The 18,075-nt window shown below is 45.2% G+C and overlaps 1 protein-coding gene across 1 annotated transcript in view; it reads right to left on the bottom strand.

Annotated features, from left to right (window-relative positions):
• Positions 1-7,103: 7,103 nt before the first annotated feature.
• CSE1L (chromosome segregation 1 like) overlaps positions 7,104-18,075 on the bottom strand; it is a 43,311-nt gene continuing 32,339 nt past the window's right edge. Inside the window, exons 16-25 of the mRNA XM_029917112.1 lie at positions 17,151-17,254; positions 15,439-15,536; positions 13,183-13,333; positions 12,610-12,818; positions 12,120-12,217; positions 11,932-12,017; positions 11,480-11,561; positions 9,847-9,993; positions 8,657-8,888; positions 7,104-7,681 (exon numbers count right to left, since the gene is read on the bottom strand). Of these exons, the coding sequence (XP_029772972.1) occupies positions 7,592-7,681; positions 8,657-8,888; positions 9,847-9,993; positions 11,480-11,561; positions 11,932-12,017; positions 12,120-12,217; positions 12,610-12,818; positions 13,183-13,333; positions 15,439-15,536; positions 17,151-17,254 (1,297 nt within the window). The 3' untranslated portion in view covers positions 7,104-7,591. The remainder of the gene's footprint in view (positions 7,682-8,656; positions 8,889-9,846; positions 9,994-11,479; positions 11,562-11,931; positions 12,018-12,119; positions 12,218-12,609; positions 12,819-13,182; positions 13,334-15,438; positions 15,537-17,150; positions 17,255-18,075) is intronic.

Here is an 18,075-nt window from a genome sequence, read left to right as displayed (position 1 = left end):
GCAGGAGGGTGCCCGTCTCTCCACACCCTCGCCAGCATCTATAGTCTCTTGATTTGTTCATTTTAGCCACTCTGACCGATGTGAGTTGGTATCTCAGTGTGGTTTTGATTTGTGTTTCCCTGATGATGAGTGATGTTGAGCATCGTTTCATGTGCTTGTTGGCCATCTGGATGTCCTCTTTGGAGAAGTGTCTATTCAGGTCTTCTGCCCATTTCTTCACTGGATCATTCATTTTTCGTGTATGGAGTTTAGTGAGCTCCTTGTAGATTTTGGATACTAGCCCTTTATCTGATATGCCATTTGCCGCTATCTTTTCCCATTCTGTCTGTTGCCTGTTAGTTTTTTTGATTGTTTCCTTTGCCTTGTAGAAGCTTTTTATCTTGATGAGGTCCCAGTAGTTCATTTTTGTTCTTGATTCCCTTGCCTCTGGGGATACGCTGAGGAAGAAATTGCTGCAGTTGAGGTCAAGGAGGTTTTTTCCTGATTTCTCCTCTAGGGTTTTGATAGTTTCCTGTCTCACATTCAGATCCTTTATCCATTTTGAGTTTATTTTTGTGAATGGTGTAAGAAGGTGGTCTAATTTCATTTTTCTACATGTTGCTGTCCACCTCTCCCAACACCACTTGTTGAAGAGGCTGTCCTTTTTCCATTGGATACTCTTTCCTGCTTTGTCAAAGATTACTTGGCCATACACTTGTGGGTCCAGTTCTGGGTTCTCTATTCTATTCCATTGGTCCATTTGCCATCTGTTTTTGTGGCAGTACCATACTGTCTTGATGATGACAGCTTTGTAGTAGAGGCTAAAGTCTGGGATTGTGATGCCCCCGTTTTGGTTTTCTTCTTCAGTATTACTTTGGCTAAACAGGGTTTTTTGTGGTTCCATACGAATTTTAAGATAGTTTGTTCTAGCTTTGAGAAGAATGCTGGTGCAACTTTGATGGGGATTGCATGGAATGTGTAGATTGCTCTGGGTAATCATGACATTTTCACAATGTTTATTCTTCCGATCCATGAACACAGAATGTTTTTCCATTTCTTTGTGTCTTCTTCAATTTCCTTCATAAGTCTTCTATAGTTTTCAGCATACAGGTCTTTTACATCTTTGGTTAGGTTTATTCCTAGGTATTTTATGGTTTTTCGTGCAATTGTGAATGGGATCTGTTTCTTGATTTCTCTTTCTGTGGCTTCATTTTTGGTGTATAAGAATGCAACTGATTTCTGTACATTGACTTTGTACCCTGCAACTTTACTGAATTCATTGATCAGTTCTAGGCTTCTGGTGGAGTCGATTGGCTTTTCCATGTAGAGTATCGTGTCATCTGCGAAAAGGGAAAGTTTGACTTCTTCTTTGCCAATTCTGATGCCTTTTATTTCCTTTTGTTGTCTGATTGCTGATGCTAGGCCTTCCAGCACTATGTTAAACAGCAGTGATGAGAGTGGGCACCCCTGTCGTGTCCCTGATCTCGGGGGGAAGGCTCTCAGTTTTTCCGCATTGAGGGTAACATTGGCTGTGGGCTTTTCATAACTGGCTTTTATGATGTTTAAGTAAGTTCCTTCTATCCCAACTCTCTCAAGTTTGATTTTTTTTATTTTAATTTTTTTAATGTTTTATTTATTTTTGATAGAGAGAGAGACAGAGCATGAGAGGGGGAGAGGCAGAGAGAGAAGGAGACACAGAACCGGAAGCAGGCTCCAGGCTCTGATCTAGTGGTCAGCACAGATGCCTGCTGCGGGTGTGTGGCCGGTGTGTGCTCCTCAGGCAGCCGGTCAGACGGGGAGACCGGCGTGGGCAGGGTGGCAGCGCAGGCCTGCAGGTTCTCCTCTGGGCCCTGACGTCCCGTAACGCTTCCGTCTGGTTGGCTCTTTCACGGACAAGAGCGGTGTAAATGTGCAAGGGGGGGTCATCCTCCACCCAGGGAAATCAGAGGTGTGCAGACCTCCCCCAGCCCAGGGGAGGGGGACACGCTGGTTTGGGGCCATGCCGGAAGGCAGCTGTGCGCACCCTGTACCTCCAGTGCCAGCATCTGGGGCCACGTTGAATGGCTGAGTTTGGGCCTAGAGGCTTTGTTGGCAAGTCTGCCCTCTGAACGCTCCAAGGTCTGAGCAGCCCCAGACCCGGCCCGACCGTTGTCATTGCTCTCCTTGGCCAGGTAACATTTTCCGGTGGGCGCGCACGAGGGAGCAGCAGGGTAGAGGGTGGACTCCCACGTGGACGTGGCTTCTGTGCTGTGAAGAGATCGCCCCCCGGAGGACCAAGGTCAGTAATGGAGGTGGACACACACTTGACGTGTGGCCGAGGAGCTGGTCGGAGGCCTCTCGGGGAGGCACGGCTGCTGCCAGCGGGTTAGTCCCGACTTGTCGCCTCTTTGCTGAGACCTCAGTTTATTTCACCTCTCTGTGCCTCGGTTTCTCCATCTGTAAATCAGAAAAGCACCTCTCACGCAGTTAAGACAATACATGTAAATAGCTTCTCAAGAGAGCCTAGTGCCGAGGTGCTTTGTAAAGACCGTCTATTTGTCTTTCTGCCCAGCGACAAGCCGGCTGCTCCTGGGTGGTCTGGAGAGTCTCCCACTCAGGGCAGGAGGTGGAGAGACATTTGCCCGATTCCTTGCTGGAAATGCGGAGTCTTACTCTTGCTCTTTTTGTCCTATCCAGCTCTCACGCCCTTCCCATTGGGATACAGGCCCAAGTCCCCTGCACATCTCTCAAGAGAAAGTGTAGCGACAGACGGCAGGAGGGCAAGAATTCGTGTGTCTCACCTGTAACTAGGGAGCGGACTTTGGCAGAGGTCCACTCGTGGGCCCTACCTCTCCTGTCTTCGCTTTACCCTGAACCACTGCTGAGCAGCCTAGACATGGGGTATCATGGCGTCACCTCACGTGGAGGGCTGCTAAGAGGCTGCTGGGTCCCAGTTCCGAGTTCGGTGCAGGAGGTCTGGGACGCAGCATCCCAGGCGATGCTGTGGAACTTTGAGAGCCACCATCATAAGCAGTAACATTGCTAGTGATTTTTCCTAACACAAAACACATAACCGCGAGTCGTAGATGTTCCTTTTGACAGCACTGCAAACCTTGGGGAGTCATGTTGAGAAATGCTGCCTTTGAGTGAAATGAGGGTGCCTTTGGCCATGCTATTCCACACGTATGTCCCTCGGCTCTGGAGACTGCTGTTCAGGGTCCAAGCCTGTCTGTCCTGGGACTGAAGGGAGTTTCCTAAGCAGCCTGTGTAGGACACTGAAGGACTGGACAGGTGGCTTGTGGCCGAAGGGTCAGAGCTGAAGGCGAGGTGGTCACACGGCTGGAGTGTGGAATGTGCAACCTGTTGGCTCAAGTCTGTTGTCTCCACCCTGCTTGTCCTTGGGGGAGGGTTTTAGCCTCCCTGTCTGCCTCCTGTCTTGACCAGGGCGCTCAGCAGGCTCTACCTGACACACGGGACTGCTCCGTGAGTGGCAGGGCCCGGCTGGTGCTGGGCTCTGCTTCTTCTCTTGTCCTAGACTGGCTGGGGAGATGGACCAGGACGGCTGCTCAGCTGGGCTTTGCTGCAGAAACCCAGGCACCTGGCAGCAGTGGTCATTTTCTTCTTTAGATGCAAGAGGGCGGCCCTAATTCCCTGCAAGGAGGTGGACCCTTTTCTGGAGCAATGAGCTGCTTTTCTCCTACTGTTTCCTACCTGGCTTTGCAAAACATCTGAGAAACTTCTCCCAGACCTGCCTCTTGTGGCTCCCTCCTCACCTGCCTGGCGCTCACAGCTCACATCCTCTAACAGAAATATATAGAGTAAGTACTAATAAACAGAAGCTGCTACTTTACAGAATTCGACGGCCTTCTCCAGCCACACGTGGACATTTTAAAAACAGCCTTTACCATGCTTTGTGCGGCGACCCCGCGGAAGGGTGGGTAAAAGGGGAGCTGTCCACCCAGGGCCAGTGTGGTCTTGTGTGTCTGTAACCAGACCACCTTACCTCTTTTAGAGACTCCACCGGAAATTACCTGGAGTTACTTTCAACGGATCCAGAAAGCTCCTTTGCCCTACAGAAGACCAGTCCTAAGCAAGCCCTAGGGCGGACTCCCAGGGTAAGTCCTGCCTTACAGTCACACATCTGGGCCACCAAGTTTCTCCCAACAAGAACAAAAGGGCACATCTAGGATTCATGCTTCTAAGGGGGCGCCTGGGTGGCTCAGTGCAGCTCGGGTCATGATCTCATGGCTTGTGAGTTCAGGCCCCGCATCAGGCTCTGGGCTGCCAGCTCGGTCAGGAACCTGCTTCAGATTCTGTGTCTCCCTCTCTCTGTGCCCCTCCCCCGCTGACGCTGTCAAAAATCGGTATTTAAAAAAATGTATATGTAAGAGTACCTCATGATCTCGTCCTTATTAACTGGTTACCTATTTCGGACTTGTGCCAAGTCCTATGCTCTGGAGGCTGTGCTGAGGGTGAATCAAGCCCCGTTCCCATCCAGCTGTGTGACCTGGGAACTTTCTTGACCTATCAGATTCTCAACCAAAGACTCATATCCAGTTCTCAAGTTTCCACAGAACATTGATAGGAGGAGGCTTGACCGAGAGCCCTAGCGATCTGGAGAGCCCGCATGGCCCATCAGTGAGATGTGAAAAGAGCACCTTGAGGAAGATTTAGAGATGCCATGTGACACACAGAATAAGAAAAAAGCCAGGATCCAAATATAATACAAGCTAACATGGGACTTGGCTTTTAGCAACTGATGGGTAAAAAAGTCCCTTTGACCTTGAATCTCAGAACATCGTCTTTTAAAGAATGCAAAAGTCAAGACCCTGGACCCAAGGGAAGAAGAAATGCAGCCTTGACACCCTGCTGGCCCGGCACTCAGCTCCCCCTTGGCCTTCATTAACAAGTACTGTTCACCACTCCCCGCTTCAAAAGAGACAAGAAGACATGGAATGAAGCACCCTCTCCTGTGACCCTGTGAAAGTGAAGGGACAGCGGACACACCAGAGAGACCTTATCGTCAATGCTGAGGTGTCAAGAGACACTAGCCAAAGCTGATGATAAAAAGAATCAGAAAATGTCATCACTAAAAACACCCAAAAAGACTCCAAGAGGGCAGCAGCGTCATCTGGAGTCTTACTTTCCACAGCAGGGAGGTGACGGACGGCTGGAGGCTGACGCGCCAGGAAGAGGAGGGACCACAGGCCGCGCGATGTCACCAGGAGCGGACGGCGGGGACTTGTCCTCGGTTAACCTCACAGTTCCATCAAAGCCACACCGGCTCTGCTGCACGAGTGGGAAAATGAGACCCCGTTTTCACCTGTCTAAACAGCAGCAACGGGACAAGGCCCGGTGTGAGAAGGGTGTGCTCAGAGATTGGAGTACACCTGTCCCCTGGAGAGCCGGCCCGGTATTCCCGGCAGTAGGAAACAGAGACCTAAAGACTGACGTGTAAGGTATGTTCAGTTCAAGACTCTCTCATTTCCAACAGTGGTTATAACTCTTTGGTAATGGTCACTTACCAAGTAATATTATTAAAAGTTTTATGTTTTTCAAAAAGCATATAAAACTATAAATGATTCAACTTTGCTCAGGGGGAGAAAACCAGAATATATAAAGGTAGGAATATGAATGTTTTTTAAGTAGTTTTCTGTACTTTCCAAGTTTCTAACAAAGTAGATACATTTAAATACATTTATATTTTAAAAAATCAGGTTGTTAAAAGGGGAGATGTGCAGAAAGAATCCATGGGCCCAGCAGGAGGCTCTCTTGAGGAACTTTACAACTGACATTTCCCCCATGTCTAAAATTGCCCTTGTTAGGGTGAGCACCTTACCTAGGCCAGGACCCTTCCAGAAAGGCTTCCCACTCCCCAGAGCTGCTGGAGTGCTGGTAAGTAACAAACACTTCCAGCCGAGCGCCTTGTCCCCAACCCCACCCTGAACAAGCAAGTGGCAGCTTCTGTTTATTAGTACTTACTTTATATATGTTCTCCGCTCTAAGTACGTCATTTTACATCTTTCTACCATCCTGAAGGTGATTCCCCACCCCACCCCCCCGCCACAAAGGCCACACAAGTCCATGGCAGAGGAATTCAGACTCAAAGTATGAACCCAGCTCTTTAAACCCACAAAGAATTGGCTTCACCACTGAGGAAGTCACCAAGACCTGTCACTCACTCACTACTTATCATTTCAAAAATCTTTAAAAGCTAAACAGATAAACTAAGACGATGGAATAAGAAATCTCAATTTAAAGCATTTTTAAACATTAACAGAACTGACTTGTGCCTGAGTACAAGTACCCGTCTGCCTGCTCACAGCCGCCTCAGCTCTCCGGACTCCAGACGCCGTGGCGCGCACGCAGACGGGCAGCGCGCTCACCTGCTCGGCAGCCTCGGCAAGAGCAGGGCCAGAAAGGCGCGCTCAGAGCTTCTATAAGCAGCAAACTAACCATCACCGATTCTGTTCTCCATTCCAGACTTAACAGTTTAAAAGTGGATCCCAGGACGACTTCAATGCCCTCCTGCCCGTGACCGCTTAAATAATCTACTGCTTCCATCACCGGGTCAAGACAAGTGATTAGATCGGGACAGAACACGTTCCCAAGCAACACTGCAAAAACAACACGTGAAGCAGCATTCAGGTCTGGTACCTGAGTTTTAAAAGAAGCGATCTGTGAGAGTGAGACTCCAGTTTAATCCGCACTCAACGGACAATTCCAGCGTAAGTGAACTGCGCCTCTCAAGTAACAGTCGGCCCACTCCCTAAGAGCGGTCAGAGCGCCTGCCCAGGCCGCAGCCGTGTGACCTGTGCGCACAAGACCCACTCTGGGACTCCCTCGGACTTCAGCCTCTAAGGTGCTGTGGTTTGAAAAGCTGCAAGACCGCCCCCCCCCCCCCCGCCCCGGTCTGCAGAGGAGGGGGGCGCCCACACCCCCCGAGTGCCTGCCCGCCGCGTGAAGCCCGCAGGCGCTTCTCTGCCGTCCGCCCGGAGGTCGTGCCGCCGCCTGGGACCGCGTCCAGAAAAGTTCTGAGAGATGAGCCCCAAGCCTGTGTTACTGTCCCCTTTTCCCTGGTAAGGAAAGACTAATCTGAGTTTGAATTAAATTATCAGCACCAAAAACCTTTCCTTAAGATGTTCTTGGATACATATTTGAGGGGGCTTTTTTTTATTGCTGATTACAGATTTGAAACCATGAAATGTGCATTTCTTGGCAAGTTACACCAGTATTTCCAATAAAAGTTTAAGGAAACAGAAATACAAAGGATAAAAGAAACACAAATGGCGGTGCCTCCAAATCAAAAGGATTTATAACAGAAAAAAGTCTCCACACTCAGTGTCCATCACAATTTTAACGTTCTCGAAACAGTGCAAATGCTCAACTCATGATCATAAACTGAACTACTTGTCCCTTGGAGCTGCAAACTGGAAAAGTCACCCACATATTTATGACCATACAGACCACCTAATTTGCTCAGGGTTCAGCATAAAGCAATATTTAATATTCATTAGAAGATGGAATTTGTGACAAGTTCAAAAGGAAAACTTGCTTTAATGCAGCTGTGCTCGGACATCTACGTGATGTCCTCGGAAACCCTCCTGGGCTTAGCCACTTTGGAAAATGCAGTTCAAAGCAGTGTCACACTGGCCGCCTGGAGGTATCCTTGGAGGTACTGGAGCGCTTCTGCATTGAGGCTGGTGCTCACCATTGATGGAACCTACAAGACACGGGACACCCATGGTTGTGGAGGTCCTAACCAACCACCCCAAGCCCCGTCTCCTACGGAAGAACTGGGAACTGGACAGGTCTCAGGGTGCCTGGGTGGTTCAGTCAGTTAAGTGTCTGACTTTGACACCAGGCTTAAACCCACAAAACATGAAATTGTGACGTGAGCCAGACATTCTGTCTCTCTCTGCCCCTCCCCCACTCGTGCACACCTGGCCAGGTCTCAGAAACAGATCCATAAGGAATTGCTGTTCAGTGTGGTAGAGGTATTGTGGTGATATTAATTTTATATATATATACATATATATATATATGCATCACTAACCAGTAAGGATTTTTTTAAATGGGTTAAAATCACCTGCCCAAGAAACAAATGCAACCTAATTGGCGGAGTGCTGGTCAGTTTTAAAGGTCAGCACACGCTGGTTCTGTGTGTTTGAACTTAAGAAACACAAATTTTACCAGATGATCTAAAAGACTCTGTAAAAGATGCTAGCTAATGCCACTCTACAGCCATTATTAGGTTTACTCCATGATCCATTCTTTAATTTCTGAGTATGCTATGGTTAAAAAAATAAGAAAATGCCTACATTTCAAATAAAGGATTATTTCAATCTGGGAAATAAACACATTTCTAATGAAAGGGTTTTAGGGCACCTGGATGGCTCAGTCAGGAGAACATGTGGCCCTTGACCTCAGGGTCTTGAGTTCAAGCTCATGTCAGATGTAGAGATTACTTTAAAACTTTAAGAAAAAAGGGGGCAGTGATGATGCCCCTGCTTTGTCTTTACTCTGAAAATCATTTGCTTAAAATCAATTTCTAGCACATCATTTTAACTACAGAAAAACTGTAATTCAGTGGGATGTTTGATCAGGCTCACCCATGAGGACATATGCCAGAATAACTACCTTCTTGCCTTCCCAGAAAGTCTCTACGACTCAGAGTTCTGTGACACCAGTCCCTTACCCTGCCTGGACAGGCGGTAGACAACTTGTGAAGAGATTGCGCCAGGTGAATTTTGGGGTTGTTCACCATCTGACCTACAGGATCATGTTCTTTCTTCCCGGCAAATGCCAGTTGCGAGAAGGCAGTCTGATATCCTGGTGTATCTTCTATGTCAATAAAATGTTCTTCATCAGGAATGGTATCATCTTCAGGTAACTCAAAAAGGCCAATCAGGGATTGTAATAAAGGAGTCCTGGATTTGAAGAAAGCAACATGAAAAATTAGATCTACAGAAATAATCTGCTTAAACAATAAGCAATTCTTCAGAGACACAAAACTATAGACCCACAGTCTGAAGAGTAGTAAGGGGACTCTGAAATGGAAGAGAAAAAAGCCCCAAATCATGAGATCCCTCTCTGGAAGAGGTGGCCAAAGTGAACCCAAAGTGAGGAAAGGAGATGCAAGAGGTCGAAAAAAGCCAGTAATACAGACGCCAAGTACAGACACGCAATATACTCTTAGCCTATTCAATTTCTCCTTTAAAAAATTTTTTTTAATGTTTATTTTTGAGAGGGAGAGAGTCAGAATGCAAGCAAGGGAGGGGCAAAAAGAGGGAGACACAATCTCAAGCAGGCCAACAGCACAGAGCCTGATGCAGGGCTCAAACCCAAAACTGCAAGATCATGACCGGAGCCACCCAGGTGCTCCAATTAACTCCTTTTAAGCCAGTTTGGTTGGGTGTCTGTCGTGAACAGTCCTAGAGATCGAGGAGACCAGGGACTTTCAGCAGATTCTCAAAGGGACACATGAACCCCCTCCAATAACGATAAAGCAGGACTGGGAGGTTTCTAGGCCTAGGGGTGCCTGGGGGGCTGAGTCAATGAGAGTCAAGCTCTTGGTCTGCCCTCAGGTCATGATCTCCTGGCTGGTGGGACTGAACCCTGTGTCAGGCTCTGCACTGGCAGCACAGAGCGGGGCAGACCTCTGCCCCTTCCCCCACCTGCCTGCCCTCTCTTATTCTCTCTCAAGAATTTAAAAAACTTTATAAAGTTCTTTGTAGACCCAGAAGGACCAAATGTCCTGTCTTGGATCTGATGGTAGCTAGTGGAGAACCTGAGGTCAAAGCCCAGTCTCAGCCCTCGAGGGAATAAGCTTGTCTGGTTTTGTAGTCATGGAGGAAGGAAGCAGTAATTTCTAACAACTCGACTTACCACAGCTTGGTATACTCTGTGTCCATCATCGGGGGACATTCCGTTAGTAATTTGGTTATGCCAACTGCACAGATCTTTTTCTCAACATTTCCAGATACTTTCTGAATTTCAGGAATAATGATTTTTTCCAAAACCATTCCAAACATTCTATTAAAACAAAATTTTACATTAGATTATCTCTATAATTACACTGAAATTCGTACTGTTATTTACACTGGCTCTTTAGGAACATTATAAAATCCAGAATACCAAGCTGGTCAGCTAAGCGGGAGGGCCCTCGAGATGACGGAGCTACAGCAAACCCTGCCCTCCCATCCGGCCACGTGCCGCCAACAACGCCGTGAGCCACTGCGCTCAACGAGGATCTTCACGGCACTTTTCTTGACTTGTAGGTTTTTCTACATTACTCAGTGAAATTTTGAAAAATTAGAAATTCGAAAACAGGCAGTCAGGTAAGCATTCAATTTCGGCTCAGGTCGTGATGTCACCGTTCATGGGTACGAGCCCTACATGGGGCTTTGTGCTGACAGCCTGGAGCCTGCTTTGGATTTTGTCTGTCTGTCTCCCTCCCTCCCCAACTAGAGAGCTCTCTCTCAAACATTAACAAAAAATAAGGGAAAGAAGAAAATGAATTACCCATCACCCTGCTATCCAGCAGTAACCAGTTCTAACATTTCTGAATTAGAACCTTCCCAACTTCCTATGTTTACAGACCTGTAGCCATGTAAATGTTAGGCTATATTACAAAAAAAAAAAAGATTTGGCCAACAATTTTAATATGTTGCTGCAAACATCCAAAAGTAAAGCTTCCCATATTAGCTAAGCAAAATCCTCAGTGTAAATACTTTACTACAAATATCTGAGGCGAAAACAGTGAGTTATCAAGGATACTGGAAATTTTAGCTCTAGATAAAAGTGCATATTTTTTCCCCTATAGCAAGATCATACCAGTTTAGGGACCCACTAGCAGTTCATGAAATGGATTTCCTCATAAACCTCTACTACTGGAAAGCATATTCTCTGGTAAGACATTTCAGGTTAATTCATTGTTTACCTTTCAGGCAATCTGGAATTTTGTGGATACAATACAGGGATCTAACTTGAATTTTGTCTCCAAATTGTTCTCTTTCATTTCTTTCTGTCCTTCCTTTCCTTGTTAAGTGGGAAATGCTACCTAACTACACTCCATATCTACACTGAAGGAAAAGCAGGCTCCTGGAGACAACCCTGACCATCAATAACAGAGTATACCTGGCTGGCGGAACTGAGGGAGGACGATGTTTCAGAGAGATTTTCTTCCTTGCAGTTCAATAGTCCGAAGACCACAAAATACTATAACTCCACCAAGAACTATAAAACCAGGTATAAATAGAAATACTGGTTTGTGCTAAAAGAGGTCCATTATTTGCTTTAAAAAATAAATTACATGGGCACCTAGGTGGCTCAGTCTGTTAAATGTCTGACTCTTGGTTTTGGCTCAGGTTATGATCTCATGTTTGTGGGACTGAGCTCCTTACTGGTAGCACAGAGCCTGCTTGGGATTTTCTCTGCCCCTCCCCCGCTCATGCACATGCTCTCTCCCCACAAAATAGATTTTTTCCTTAATTGTAATAAATAATAAAAACAAACTTACTTTGGTTGTATACCATCAAATATTTCTTGCAGCGCCAATGCCCCATACTTTATGCAATACAAATTAATAAAGACTAAGAAGCCTGTTGAAAGGAGATGCAGAAGATCAGTACGGAGACCTCACTGCGCTGAACAAGAGACTCAGCACTGAAGTCCGCCAAGTGGAATAATCACGATCATTAAAACCACTGGCTAACTGTGGCATCGATACGTGCCTTTCTCATACCATTTAACATATAGTATAGACACAAAATGTTCTGACATCTAACCTTAGAAACCTTTGGAACACAATCTATTAGAAAGTGACTTAGTGTTTGCAGAATACAAACATCTTAAAATATTTTATATAAAAAGCTTATAACTTAATAAACCATTTTTATATACCCAGAAAATGAGAGTTTTAGATATTTTCCTTCATTATTTCTGTAGGAATAGCCAAATGATTTTACTTACTCTTGATAAACTTTGTTGTTTTGGAATTCTGAAGTCTCTGGAATAGTAGAATGAAGATCTGCTTCCTATACTGATCAACCGACTCACTAAAGAGTTGAATAAAAGCAACAATGTTATCAATTCATCATCATCTCAGGACCTAACAGTCCTTGAATAATCCTACAGTGAGGTTTTATACTCATACTCACGGAGGCATGTGCTCTATTATACTGTTTAGAAGATAAAAACCTTGGTGGTCATTGGCTTTGGATGCAATTAGCTTCTGAAACACACCTAATAACCCAGGCTACAACAAATTAGAGCAAATAATCAGTTAAAGAGACAAGGAATAATCGTTTGAAAAGTTACACATTAAACAGGCGATGTCTTGGAAAAGGGTACATGCTACAATAATTAGTGTTTTTGCTTCCATTCTTACTTCTGAAGTGCAGAGATAAAATATCCCATTGCAATAAGCTTTTAAAGTTAAGATCCTGAAATTAACCTCCTTGACTGTTTTTATTTTCCACCATGGAGGTAATTAAAGGATACTTAATTATAATAAAATCTACATTAGTATTTTCTACTACTACTTCCCACACTATTATATTTACTTTAAATCAAGAATTAAAAAAAAAACAAACACCATCCTCAGTTTCAGCTACTTCAGAAACTTACATCAAAATAAATTGCACTCACAATTTTGTCGGCGGCAGCATTTGCTATGGTGTTTGAGCCGCGTTCCAAGAATGCTTGGAGAAGCCTCACTAGAGCAGGAATGTTTCCTGTTCTTTCCCAAAGCACCGGCTGAAGGAGATGAGGAAATAAGGCCATATAGGAAGATGGGATGTCATTTTTGTGTGTTTCCAGGAGTAAAGACATCACTTGAAAGACGTATGGAATAAATTCTGTTGATGAAAGTAAACAGAGTTGTCAGATTAGCAAGTAACGGCTCCCGCACAAAAGGTGCACACCTCTCAGGCAGGCTGCATTTATTAACCCCTTTAATAGCTGTGTTCAGGGGCGGTTGGGTGGCTCAGTCAGTTAAGCATCCAATTTCGGCTCAGGTCATGATCTCACAGTTCATGAGTTCAAGCCCCACACTGGGCTCTGTGCTGACAGCTCAGAGCTGGAGCCTGTTTTGATTTTTGTGTCTCCCCCTCTCTCTGTACCCTTTTCCTCCACTTGCACTGTCTCTGTCAAAAATAAACATTAAAAAAAATTTTTTTAAGTTGTAATCTGTAATAAAAAATATAACTTCCTTTAGCTTACCTTGTACATCATTTTGTAAAATTTCAGTAAACACGAGAAATAAAGCCTCCTCAAAATTTACAACAGCAGCAGGGTTAGCTTTGCAAGTTATTCTTATGGATAAACATATTGCTTCAAACATGTAGTGATTGAAGTGAGGTTTGCTCGGGTTCTGAAATGAACAAAAAGAAAGCATATTATAACTAAGTGATATATTAAATATCTAAAATAAAACACACCTGCTCTTTCTAGAACACATTAAAAGGCCATCTTTTAAGAAAATCAGCATTGGGGTGCCTGGGTGGCTTGGTCGGTTGAGCGTCCGACTTCAGCTCAGGTCACGATCTCGCAGTTCGTGGGTTCGAGCCTCACATCAGGCCCTGTACTGACAGCTCAAAACCTGTCCGATTCTCTGTGTCCCCCTCTCTCTGCCCCTCCCCTGCTCATGATCTCTCTATGTCTCTCGAAAATCAATAAATGTTAAAAAAGAAAAAGAAAACCAGTATTAAAGCGTCAATTACACTTGTGTGCATATATGTTGAAGTTTTATACTGACTTTAAAATTCAGAAAAAAATATTAACCCCTTTTCTGCAGAATTTAAAATAATTGTTTTTAATGTTTTTATTTTCGAGAAAGAGAGAAAGGCAGGGAACGAGCAGGGAGGTGCAGAGAGAGAGGAAGACACATAACCCAAAGCAGGCTCCAGGCTCTGAGCTGTCAACACAAAGCCCAACGCAGGGTTCGAACTTGCAAACCGTGAGATCATGAGCTGATCGAAGCTGGACGCTCAGCCAAATGAACCCTCAGGTGCCCACCTAGGATTTTCTTTTTAATGGGCAGAAGTCCACTACAAAAAATACCTAAGTCACAGAGATTACTACACAAGCTTCAGCTCCCAGCACCATAAGGATCGTGTCTAAAACCCATGTGCTCTAGAGCTGTCAGTGAATGGTGGGAGAAACGAGCAGGGAGGGGTTACGTCCTGGCTCTGCCACTAGCCTTCTGCGGGACACCTTAGGCAAACCTTAGCCCCTACGGGCCTCAATGTCTGTATCTACAGAGTGATGATCCTTTTTTTCTTTTAAATTGTGTTATCTGTTTTTTACTTTCAATTTATCTTTTTGAGAGAGGGAGCGAGTGCATGAGCCCACATGGAGGAGGAACAGAGAGGGAGACAGCGGATCTGAAGCAGGCTCTGTGCTCATAGCAGAGAGCCCAATTGTGGGGCTTGAACTCACAAACCTGGAGATCATGACCTGAGCTGAAGTCGGACATGTAACTGACTGAACAACCAATCACGCGAGTGACAATCCTTTCTATCAGTGGTTTTGAATCTTTTTAAAGCAACATAACCCTATTTTCCTTCAAACGAAAACCTTCTTAAAAGGCTACCATAGAAAGTAGATGAACTCAGGAGACGGCTGGGGGAAGCAGGGGAGGCCCCAATGTCTCTTCTATCTTAATCTCCCAAGGGTCAAAACAGTCCAACACCTATACCCAGAACCCAGTTAGAAAATGATCACTGTTCTCCAGGATCCTTGGAACACTTCTATGAATTTATGTCCTTTCCATAGAGTAATTAGGAACAGGCATCTCAAAAGAATTTTGGCAGTCTTAAAATGACTGTTATTTTCTAAAACTTAGTGTTAATAAATGTGAATCAAAATACAAAGTTTTCGATCAAAGGAATGAAATATACTTGGGGTAAATAAGGGTGAAAGACGACCAGGGGCACCTGGATGGCTCAGTAGGTTAAGTGCCAGACTTTAGCTCAGGTCATGTTGAGCCCTGCGTACCTGGAGCCTGCTTTGAATTCTGTGTCTTCCTCTCTCTGTGTCCCTCCCCCACTTATGCTCTGTCTCTCAAAAATAAACATTAAAAAAAAAAAAAAAAGAGTAAAGAAAACCAGACACAAAGGACCACACCATTTTACAGAAATCTAGCTATTTTGTGTGTCCACTTGGTACAAAGCCTGCTTTCCTCCATCTAAGATCACATTGATCAATCATCTGTACTTTTTCAATTTTACTCAATGAAACATGTTAATTTTGAAGTGAGAATAATTTAAATGAAACATTTTCAAGTTTTGGGGCCCGGGCTTAAAGGCGAGTGCCACTAGGTCTCCAATCTCGTGACTTCCCACACTTCTCAAATGTGTACTGACTGATGGGCAGGAAGAATTCAGTGAACTTTCCCTGAGCCCAATCTACTGCCAGCTCAAACAGTTTGGAGGAGAAGTTAAAAAGCAACTGCACTTTTAAAACTGGTCTTGTTACCTTACTAACAGCTAATAGCTTCTGTGTAAGCTGAGTGATGAGGGTGGGGATGTAGGGGATTATGGCTTCTTGTAGGAGGGAAAAACTCCTCATGATAGCTGTAAAATATAAAAACAGCAAAAGGAAATAGTTAAACTTCAGAACAAAATAGTGATTAAGGAAAAAAAGCCCACTGATTCATCACCAAAATTTTAAGACCCTTAGACAACCCTCAGATGGCTCTCTATATTTAAAAATAATCTAAATTTCCTTTCATTTTAAAATTAGGCCAGGGATTGACAACAAAATCTGGCTAGCTAGAAAACAGTACTCTCAGGAGGCCTAAGGGTTAAAAGACTTAAAAGCAGTACGTGACTAAGGAGGCAGCCACAGAGCAGGACGAAGGGAAGAATGACGGGCTGGGGAGGGTTGGGGTGGGAAACAACAGGAGCTGGAAAAGAATGCAGTTTCCGGTCTCTTTCGATTAGAAACCGGTGACAGGAAACGTGCAGCCCTGGCCTGAGGAACACATCTCAGCCCACAAAACCTGAAAGAAGGCCATCTGCCCGTCTCCCCCCAAAGAGCGAGAGACTAGGAGCTGAAGAGAAATCTAAAAATACATGTAGAGCTATGGAGACCGCAGGAATACAGCTCGTTAACAGAGAGGCCTAGCATTTAGCACAGGAGATAAATACATCACTAAGCTTAAAATATGTTTCTGCATATGAAAAAGATGTTTAGTAAGTACAGCCACTACTACATGCCAAGCAACAGAGCCTAACAAATCATCTCTCGCCTCCTAAACTCTGCAGATGTTTCTCCTTCCGGAAGCAGACTCACCTCCGACTAGCAAATCACTGCTTATCCCTTACTTCCTAGAGAAAGCTTTCCCTGAGCTGGGTTAGGGGCTTAGAGGATGGATCAGTGCCCCTCCTCTGGGCTGGCAGAATCCATTCACTCACTCATCCAACAGTACTTATTGAGAGGGTGTTCCATACGGGTGTTCTTGTACAGCCGAGGAGGACAGTACTGAGACCACATGCCAGTTAACCTCACAAAAATGGACATTAAACAACAGTAATCACACCATCACTGTTGGGGGAAATAAGATGCTGAAAAACACACACAGATACACACCTAGATACACTTATCCACATACATAAACACATGTACACACACATATACAACAGGCCAGGGGGGAGTTGGTTTGAAAAACATCTCCTATGAGTCAGACACAGCTAGGCTCCTGGAATGTGACAGTGGGCACGACCGAAACTGCCCCTGGAGTCAGCGCCGTCGGCACGACACTCTCCTAACGCAGCACCGGGCAGACGGCTTACAGCTGCCTGGGTTCCCGGCAGTGGCTCTGCGGAGGGGGGTCTGTGTGGAGTCTCTCCAGGGCACCCAAACTGCCCAGCAAAGACGCTGCCTAGCAGGCCACCAAGATCTGATTTCTGCCCTCAAGAAATTCAATCTAGGTAAAAAAAAAAGGGAATTTGCTACTTTTTCTTTAACAAGAGGGATATCCATATCAAACTAGGGTAGTTTTTTTTCTGAAAACACTGTTTTAATATAATAATACACCAAATCTTTTCCAAGTAAAAATATCTAAACCTATCTACTTCATGGCCAACAGTATCTGGTTCATGAACTGTGTAACCTGAAGTACAACTTACTCACCCCTGTAATCGGAAGTGGGATTCTTATAGTCTGTACACCAGGGGACGGCCTACCTTTCATAATATATTCATTTTCTGAAGAGCCAGGAAGTGTGAGAGCTTTGAAAAGGTTTGTTAGCAGAATCTCAACAAACGGTGCGATTTCTGCGGCTGTAAAGCTATAGATGAAAAAACAGCTTTCAGTCACTGCCAACTCTTGAGCTTGTCCACTCTGGAACACCCTTGGCAACCTCTAAATCACACTTCTTGGCATAAAAGCGAGCCATTTCCCACCGCTGACAATCAGTGGCAGCTTAGGCAAGTAACTGTTGACATGTGTTCATGTTAAGTTCCTAAATAGGGCACATCTGGGATCAAACACAGACCAAAAGCTGGCAAATCCGACATCATCTAAAGCCATTCAGGTCACCCCTGGTCCCTGTCCATCACTGTTGAGAACAGTGCTCAGACCCTCAGGGTCTCAGTCATCTGTTTTTCCCGGAGGTAGAGCAGATTCGTAACTTCTGCATGAATTCCGGGCCTGAACACAGGTACTGGTGTGACTCACCTCAAGGATGGCCTTTCAACCCTTAATTGGTTACTGAGAATATGTGTACTTCAAGTTCTGGATGAAGACAAGAACCCAGAACTGTTTTCCATCTCTTACCCAAAGCTCAGTGTCAAGAACTAACACTGGTGGAGAACGGCCTGAAAGATCCGCAGACCGTCCACTCCTCTACAGTTTATCCCTGGATCAGGCCAGAGGAGCGACTGTCCTAGACCCCAGAGAGCTGCTTTCACTCCGCCGGGTCATGTGTCCGCAATGAGTAAGGAAACTGAACAGCCAGGTAAAAACAACTCTGTCACATGACGGCGCTAAGACCCCTCCCTTAATGAAGGCCATTTCGGAGATGCCTTCTGAGAGACTGTTTTAACTTTAATTTCAAGGACACTGAAAAGTTTAACTAACCAAGTTCCTCTTTTTGCCTTGGTTGCCAGG

This window comes from Suricata suricatta, chromosome 12 (genome assembly GCF_006229205.1).
Source record: "Suricata suricatta isolate VVHF042 chromosome 12, meerkat_22Aug2017_6uvM2_HiC, whole genome shotgun sequence".
Classification (NCBI taxonomy): domain Eukaryota; kingdom Metazoa; phylum Chordata; class Mammalia; order Carnivora; family Herpestidae; genus Suricata; species Suricata suricatta.
Note: the sequence above shows the minus strand (reverse complement) of the source record. Positions and strands in the feature narration are given on the sequence as shown.